General features: G+C 32.5%; 1 protein-coding gene across 1 annotated transcript in view; it reads right to left on the bottom strand.

The window, feature by feature from the left end:
* Positions 1-1,687: 1,687 nt before the first annotated feature.
* Positions 1,688-8,800, bottom strand: part of Ent2 (Equilibrative nucleoside transporter 2) — a 58,164-nt gene continuing 51,051 nt past the window's right edge. Inside the window, exons 9-10 of the mRNA XM_085954782.1 lie at positions 7,180-7,504; positions 1,688-3,653 (exon numbers count right to left, since the gene is read on the bottom strand). Of these exons, the coding sequence (XP_085810908.1) occupies positions 3,515-3,653; positions 7,180-7,504 (464 nt within the window). The 3' untranslated portion in view covers positions 1,688-3,514. The remainder of the gene's footprint in view (positions 3,654-7,179; positions 7,505-8,800) is intronic.

Genomic DNA, 8,800 nt, shown 5'->3' with positions numbered 1-8,800 from the left:
GAAGCAAATTCATTGACCTCCAGTTTTAAAAATATAATGTTGCGGCCCTAAAAAAGAATGATAAACATTTTAGATAGGTTCTGATTAAGTACATGTACATTGATACTTTCACAGTTGGATAAATTTCATAAAACATGTTTCACCATCACAATTCAATAAGTTGCTAAGTTATCATTAAGCTGGGCGTATCCAGAAGTTGAATGTATGATTGATGAACAAATTAGTATAATAGAAATAACAAATACACTTTCATACATGAAGAGCATGTTAAATGAATTTACTGTGCTAAAAATGTCAATTAGGTTACTGTTACTTAGTATAAAAAGATTATTTATTTATTTATTTAAAAAAAAAAACATTTCACTGAAATAACAAAATCTTTACAAGCTTAAATCTAACAGATCGTTCATTTCCTTTGTATGTTTCTATAACATAACAGGGGATAACAAATTGTACCAATATTAACACAATAATGAGGTATCTTAGCAAATTATGTTCTACTTTGATATGAATAACAATTACTTTTGAATGACTTCAACAAATATAACATAGTAAGATTTGTACGTTGTAACAAAAAAAAAACCATAAAACTTTCTTGTGAAATTTTTGGTTTACATTTTGCTTGAATTTTATAGTCATTGATTTGGATTTTGAAAGAAACTTAAGATTTCGATATGAAAACTCCAGTAAAGAAAAGTCCAGAACGGTCCAGAAAAGTCCAGTATGGGAAAACACAAGGCAAGCATATTACGAATGTGTACTTGTACATATGGGTATTTTATTGTTTTTTTTTTATACAATTTTTTCCTTCATAATAATATTATCGTCTTGCTTTTGCATACAATGTTCATTTCAAACTTCAGCTGTTGTTTATGAGTTCCTGTGTACTGTATGATTGTTGGTTCTATTGGACGGATTGTCTCCATTTTGAAGCCATAAAATAATAAAAAAGATAACGCAATCCTCACTTCTTTACTTTTACTTTAAAATTTGAGAATCAATATAATATCGAGGGCTTAGTGTCAAACAACACTATCTACAAAAGTGCAACTTTACAGGAGAGCCAAAAATCGTTATTTCAGATTCTTGTAACTCAACAAGGGAAATGTTTATTTAAAACCTAATGTTAATATTTTATAATTTATTGTGTATTGTACATTTATCTTGCTTATGATGATGTTAAAATTTATAGGGATAGTTTTAAAAAAATATGAAAACAAGGGTAACTTATGTAGTTAGCGTTAAACTTTACTGACGATTTAATAAGAAATTAGAAAAGATTGACGTAACGTTGTTTGACTATCATGTAGCCGGAAATGTAAAATAACGTTATCTCAAAAAAAAAAAAAAAACACTTTTTTGTAGATAACGTTGTCTGACTTTAAGCACTCGATATCAAGGTGGAAAGACAACCGCCTAAATGGCTAAATCAAATTCACTATCATTATTCAGGAGATACATATTTCATTTTATGAAAACAAATCATGGAAATATTACAGTAAAGCCTCGCTAACACCTAACACGGTTAATTCAAAATTTACCATAAATCAAAATATTTGCCAATATTCATAAAATTGATTTATCATAAATCAATTTCCACTAATTCTATGAATGTACCATAGTCACCCAACTGTTTTTTTGCCACACATTTTGTATTGTGTAGTTATTCGATTTTATTTTTGATTTTCAGTCCCGTCAATTTTGAATTAACGTGGTTTTACTGTAGTAGACATGAATGCATTGTAATTATTATAAATGGACTATTCATCAATGTTTCCTACCGAAACTATTGACATTTTTAGGAATGGACATGTAAAAGCTATTATTGTCTGTGTTTTATTATTTTGTACATTAAATTTGACAACCGTGTCAATTTATAATGTACATAATAATATGCGTAGTTAGATATCGAAAAAAATATACTTCAATATTATTTGATTATGATATTGTTTGTGTGTAAAATGCAATATATTCAAGGAACGTTAACAAAATAAATCATACAGTAAAACCTCCCTTTATCTGGATTTCACTATGATCATCAGTTTCATATGGCCTATGGTTTCATATATTGAAAAGAATAGATATAAATAGGGAAATTTTCCGGAAGTATCACTATCCGGTCGACCAAACTGGACGAGGTTCTACTGTAATGAGATATACTTATGGAGCAAATTCTCTTAATCTCGGCATTATCAATAACCTTAAAAGCAGCTAAATTTCAAGTAAAAAGACTATAAGGCCAATACAATTTTTTTCAATTTAATATGAATTACTTAATGAAAAATGTATGTGATAAAATGATCTCTTATGTACAGATGCGATGAAAGTCGAGTGACATTTAAACTGCTAATTAGTCAATAGGACTTCTGTGAGACATTAAAACAAACATTACTGTCTCGACAACAATATAATAATATATAGGAAATAGCATTATAATATTAAACTCCAATGATTACAGAGCCATTTCATCTGAAGTGAAACAAAATTATTAAATTACTTCATTAACTTCTTAATTAAATCATAATCAATTTCGAATAAAATGTGCTCAAATAGATGACACATTCTTGATCCCCAATACGTTTTTTATTGATTTGCAACCATTATACATGCTATGAATGAATGCATATTCTTTTATATAAATATGTAAAAAGATAAATTATTTGGACATTGACTACGCGAGAACATCTAAATATTCTAATCCAATCCTATAATCCCGGCCGTTTTCAAATAAAAAATTATAAAACATTCAAATCTTGAAATTTATTTATAGGTATTTTAGCATTTCTGGTTTAAACAAGTCTTTGGCCTGTGTTAAAAGCATGAGCACAATTAAAATTCTCAACCGGCAGTCCACATGGGACCCTGGAATAATAACAGTTCTTGTAAAAATAATAATATCATTTAAATTATAAATATGGTATTATTTATATTGCTGCGATAACTCACCAGTCACTCAATGTATACAGTAATCAACATTATGGCTAGTCACTACAGACATGTATTTGAGGTTGGAAAAATAAAATTTACAATGGTAATATTTCCTAATTGAAATACCACCTATCGTTTTAAAACATATCATCATATTGCAAAGTTGTCTGAATTGTATAGATTTTGTTCATTCAAATATCACTTATTGGAGTGTACTTACAGCAGAGAATACACTTTTAAATTGTCTTACAAACCACCAGACGTGATAAAATATTATTGTGTGAAAAGATGAAATCTGTATTAGAGTATAATTATATGCAAATATGAATAAAAAACATTATAAGATTGGGAGAAAACAGTTAAGTAATATTTAATGAGAATAAATTCCCAAGCTCTTCTTTGTTTTGTCTTACGGATTGCTAAGAATTTGCACTAGCGAAAGGCTGGTACGCCAGTAACTGGCGATACTAATAAAATGTGCCGTACAATAGCCGACGGGTCCGCAATCGATACTTTCATCATTTGTACAGTCAAATTGTTGTAGCGGTCTCTGTCAATTGAGGAACTAGTACCGGTCGATATAGCGTTATGTGGAGTCTCCGAAGAGTGCCATCGACACGATGTACCGGCCGACCATCGAGAAAGTGAGGCCAGCCGTGATGCCCGTAATGAGCATGGCTGCTGCAAACATACCCGCTTGCGGCGTGTATTGGGGGTCTACCGTTCTGTCAACAAATAATAAAACTATATCAATTTATTGTTATAAATTTATCACATTATAAGTTTCGATAGCTTGGGCCAGTAACAAATAAAGAGTGGGAAGGGTGGACAATAAACATGCTAGCCATGCTTACTTTCTGCACAAGGGAATAAATCAGATTTACAACCACCGGTGTGTATTAATCTACAAATAGTTTGCAAAATTTGATATTACATAATATATATCCATCAAAGTTACAAAATGAGGCTTAACTCTTTCTATGCCGCCAATTAGTTAATTGGTGTAATTAACGTAAGAATTGGTGTAATTACGGCCGCATAAACACGTTTTCGGCAGTTAAACTACAGTAGAGCCTCGATATAACGGATTAATGCGGATGAGGGAGTGTCAGTTAAAGCCGAAAGTCCGTTATATAAAAACAAAATCCTGTTTATTCATCTTCGGATGATAAATCCAGACACACCCGTTGTGGAGTGACGTTAATGTTCGATGTCGACACGCTTGCTTTTGGTAATCTTACTTTGACAAAAGAATCAAGTTTTGTTTGCACTTTTGAAGTCTGCTGTTTTTTATAATCAATTCTCTAAAATTACGAAAAAGCGTGTAATATAGTTGAATTTCGCTATCTGACGAATAGTCAATAAATGTTATTAGATTGTCGAGATGCGATCTTATTACTGATAACTTTGTTTTTGGACGTGTTATTTCTTCTTCCTCGCTATCTTCACTTCCATCCTCATTTTCCAAGATCATCACTTCATCTGCTAATTCACTTTCAGTCATGATGTGATATCCAGGGGGGTCACCTTCATCTACGTCTCTAACCAACTGTAAACTTATTGAATTGAGTAATAAATGCATCCATTTACTTTGTGTAAATTAGCGGCCAGCGTTGCAAACGTTAGCGCTACGTTTAGTCCACGAGCAGAATGCCATTATGACTCGAGAGGTATGAAGTGATTACTATGCGCAGAACATTGTTTACGGGCGGTGACACTTGGATTTAAACATGTATAACATTAACAGGGTGTTTATAACAATTTTCAAATTTGACTGAATATTTTGTCTGTTATATCCGAAGTCCGTTAGGTTCCGTAAAGGTTCGTTATATCGGGCTTCGTTGTATTGAGGTTCTACTACTGTCGTTATCTGTAATGTAATTATAAACTATTACAGATAAAGACATCGAAGTAAAACCTTCTTCTACACAAATACAGATTTATATATGAAAGTGAGACTGAAAAAAAGGTCAAAAGTTAATGATTAAATTAGCTGCAAATCACTTTTCACCATACAGGTTTTTCATGTTTAATCGGATGGTTTTAACATAAATATTTGTTAACTGCTAAATCATAATAAATACATTTCACTAAAAGTGAAATATTTGTATGAGATGAAATTTATATTGTTAACACTGAAACAAAAATTTGAACAAAATCATCAATCCCGAAATCCCTAATTACTTTCATGCCGTAACACGACTCTTCTAAAATTTTTAGAATATCCACAAAAATCTCATACCGGAAGAAAGTCACAAAGTTTTATTTCAGATTATATTATCTAATATATAAAAATTAATATTTGTGTGTTTGTGTGTTTGTTTGTTCGTATTTAATGCGCAGCCATACCGTTCATCCGATTGCGATAAAACTTTGTAAACTTATTGCTTGCACTTGCGGGAAGAGTATAGGCTATACTAATATATAAAAATGAATGTCTGTCTGTCTGTATGTCTGTCTGTCTGTGTATCTGTCCCGTATGCATTCCTATACCATTCATCCGATTGCAATGAAATTTTGGTAAGTGGTTGTATGCACACCCATAAAGGTTTCTAAATTAGAAAAATCATCATCTTCTTCTTCTTCTTCATTCTATCTTCTTTTATTCGTATGGTCCCTATACCATTCATCCGATTGCAATGAAACCTTCGTCAGTTGTTGTGGCAATGGTTTTTGAATTAGTACAACCATCTTTTTCTTCTTCTTCTTCTTCTTCTATTCTATATTCTTCTATTCGTATGCGTTCCTATTCCATTCATCCGATTGCAATAAAATTTTCGTCAGTAATTGTGCCAACACCCGCGAAGGTTTCTGAATTAGTACAACCATCTTCTTCTTCTATTCTATCTTCTATTCGTATGCGTTCCTATACCATTCATCCGATTGTAATGAAATTTTGATCAAGTGTTGTGCTCACGCCGCAAAGGTTTCTGAATTGTTACAACTATTTTCTTTTTCTTCTGTTTGTATGCGTTCTATGCGTGATTGTAATGAAATTTATATTTATATTATATTTATATTTAATTATTAGATACAACCATTTTCATCTTCTTTTTCTTCTATTCTATCTTCTTCTATTCGTATGCGTTCTTATACCATTCATCCAATTGCGATGAAATTTTGACCAGTTGTTGTGCGCAAGCCCGCGAAGGTTTCTAAATTAGTACAACCGTCTTCTTCTTCTTCTATTCGTATGCGTTCCTATACCATTGATCCGATTGCAATGAAACTTTGGTGAGTTGTCGTGCGCACGCCTGCGAAGGTTTCTGAATTAGTACAACCATCATCTTCTTCTTCTATTCGAATGCCTACCTACACCATTCATCCGATTGCAATGAAACTTTGGTGAGTTGTCGTGCGCATGCCCACGAAGATTTCTGAATTAGAAAATCATCTTCTACTTCTATTCGTATGCGTTCCTATACCATTCATCCGATTGCAATGACATTTTGATCAAGTGTTGTGCCCTTGTCTGCAAAGGTTTCTGAATTAGTACAATCATCTTTTTCTTCTTCTATTTGTATGCATTCTTATGCCATTCATCCGATTGTGATGAAATTTTGACCAGATGTTGTGCACACGCCCGCAAAGGTTTCTGAATTAGTACAACCATCTTTTTCTTCTTCTATTTGTATGCGTTCTTATGCCATTCATCCGATTGTGATGAAATTTTGACCAGTTGTTGTGCGCACGCCCGCAAAGGTTTTTGAATTAGTACAACCATCTTCTTCTTCTTCTATTCGTATGCGTTCCTATACCATTAATCCGATTGCAATGAAACTTTGGTGAGTTGTCATGCGCATGCCCACGAAGATTTCTGAATTAGAAAATCATCTTCTTCTACTATTCGTATGCGTTCCTATACCATTCATCCGATTGCGATGAAACTTTTGTCAGTTGTGTGCGCACACCTACGAAGGTTTCCAAATTATTATTATATAACATACAAAGTTTGTAGTTTGTTTGTCCCATCCAATTTTGATTTTTTTTTTACTACATATTAATAACATTAATAACGTTTTCATATTTTGGATTCGATTTTAATTTAGTGTTCTTATGTTTGACCTTTACTCTTATTAGAATTATTTTCATATTGCCATATTGTATTACACAGATATTTTAATATGAAAAAAAATTATTACCTCTTATTATTTTTCAAATATCTAAGATAAATATAACCACGAAGCGACCCTGTGCGAAGCCGGGTACTTCAGCTAGTAGTAAATAAAATTGTATCGAAATGTGACTCACCCTCCGACATACATCATGGCGAGTGAGCTCAAATGACCGCTGGACCACGCCAGAAGGAACGCGAGGGCCCAGTAAGCCCAGTCATTGTTGATCAAGACAGGCATGTATCTGGTGACGGCCAGTGGCTGATAGTTGCACAGCAAGAACAACGGCAGGAGGGCGAGACGCAACCACACGAAGATGAAGAGGAAACGTGGTCCGGGCCAGTTGAAAAGACTCGCTGTCGTGCTGCCCAACGTGGCGCAGATGTTGAATGTGAGGAAGCACAGCACTTTCACATACAGCGACTCGGGGACAAAGAATTCAGGATCTGATCGTCGAATATCTGGAATGACACAATTCATAATTAGTGTTACTAATTAATACACCTGCCCTTGAGTTGAAATCACGCTCGGTGGCTCTCTGCCATAGTACAGAAAAACCTCGTTAATACGAATTCCATGGGACCGAAAATCGAAAAAAAATTTCGAATTATGAAATATGAAATATATGGGGAAAAAACATAAAAATTTTGAATTTTTTTTTTTTATTATTTTCATTAATTTCGTTTCCGATCATAGATGTGCCTACCAAATTGGGTCTTAAAATGTCAGGATTATTTTTATTACCTTCATAAAATAAGTAATTTTTGATGTTTTAAGAAAAGTCTGTCACAATCTTCAACGACTGGCTCATGAAATAGTGTACTTTATTACGATTTATTGAATATTTTTATATGCCAGGACTCTGAAATCATTTCGAATTACGAAATTCGAATTAAAGGTATGGTTTTATATGAAAATAATGTTCAAGGGACTTTTTTTCGCGAAAATTTCGAATTATCAGTGTTATAATAACGAGGTTTTACTGTATTATGAAAGATAACCCCAAAGGTTGCATGACAAAAGATGCATTTAATACTGTCAACTCAGATAATATTAATTTTTCTATAGTTTGAATTCAAACATACTAAATTCATTCTGAAATTGGTATCAAATGCTGAAATACAAAAATTACATATTGTGATTTTCTGTAGGTATAGTTTGAACGCTTTGTAATCCTCGTCGATCAAAAACCATATTTCTTCATGAGATAATAAAAAAAAAATGTTTTAAATGTAGAAATTTGGAAAATTTTTTAAATTACCAAAAGAAAAAACTCTTCATACACAACATGACAGTGGTTCCTGGTATTAGGAAGTTTGCAAATTTTTCAAATTTTGGAAGAAAATGCGGTTTAAGATAGATCGATGATATTGTCAGTGGCTCAATTGAATAGTATTGTATTATTATTTGTATTGTATCTGAGAGTATATTAGTTTTTCAGTGTTTCTTATTTAACACAGTCAGTGCTCAAAACACGCCTGGCGTGTGGCCATTAGATACATATACATTCACTGTTGACCAGTTAATTACCACATTTAATTATCATGCTAATTGCTACATGCTAGGCGTGTCTTGAGCACTGATCGAGTTGTGGTAATTAACTGGTCAGCAGTGACTGTGTTAGTGACTGTGTTAAGTTTGATGTATTTTTAGAAAATCAGGCATTTAAATTTAAATGTTAATTTTAGCCATCGCTGTGTCAATCAATTCTCACAAAATATACTAACACAGTATCCAATTGGAATATTTTGTCTACT

This window comes from Rhyacophila brunnea, unplaced genomic scaffold (genome assembly GCF_057557595.1).
Source record: "Rhyacophila brunnea isolate RB1 unplaced genomic scaffold, BYU_Rbru_1.0 scaffold_4, whole genome shotgun sequence".
In the NCBI taxonomy this organism is placed as follows: Eukaryota; Metazoa; Arthropoda; class Insecta; order Trichoptera; family Rhyacophilidae; genus Rhyacophila; species Rhyacophila brunnea.
The sequence above is the reverse complement of the archived record's forward strand: the minus strand, read 5'-3'. Positions and strand labels throughout refer to the sequence as shown.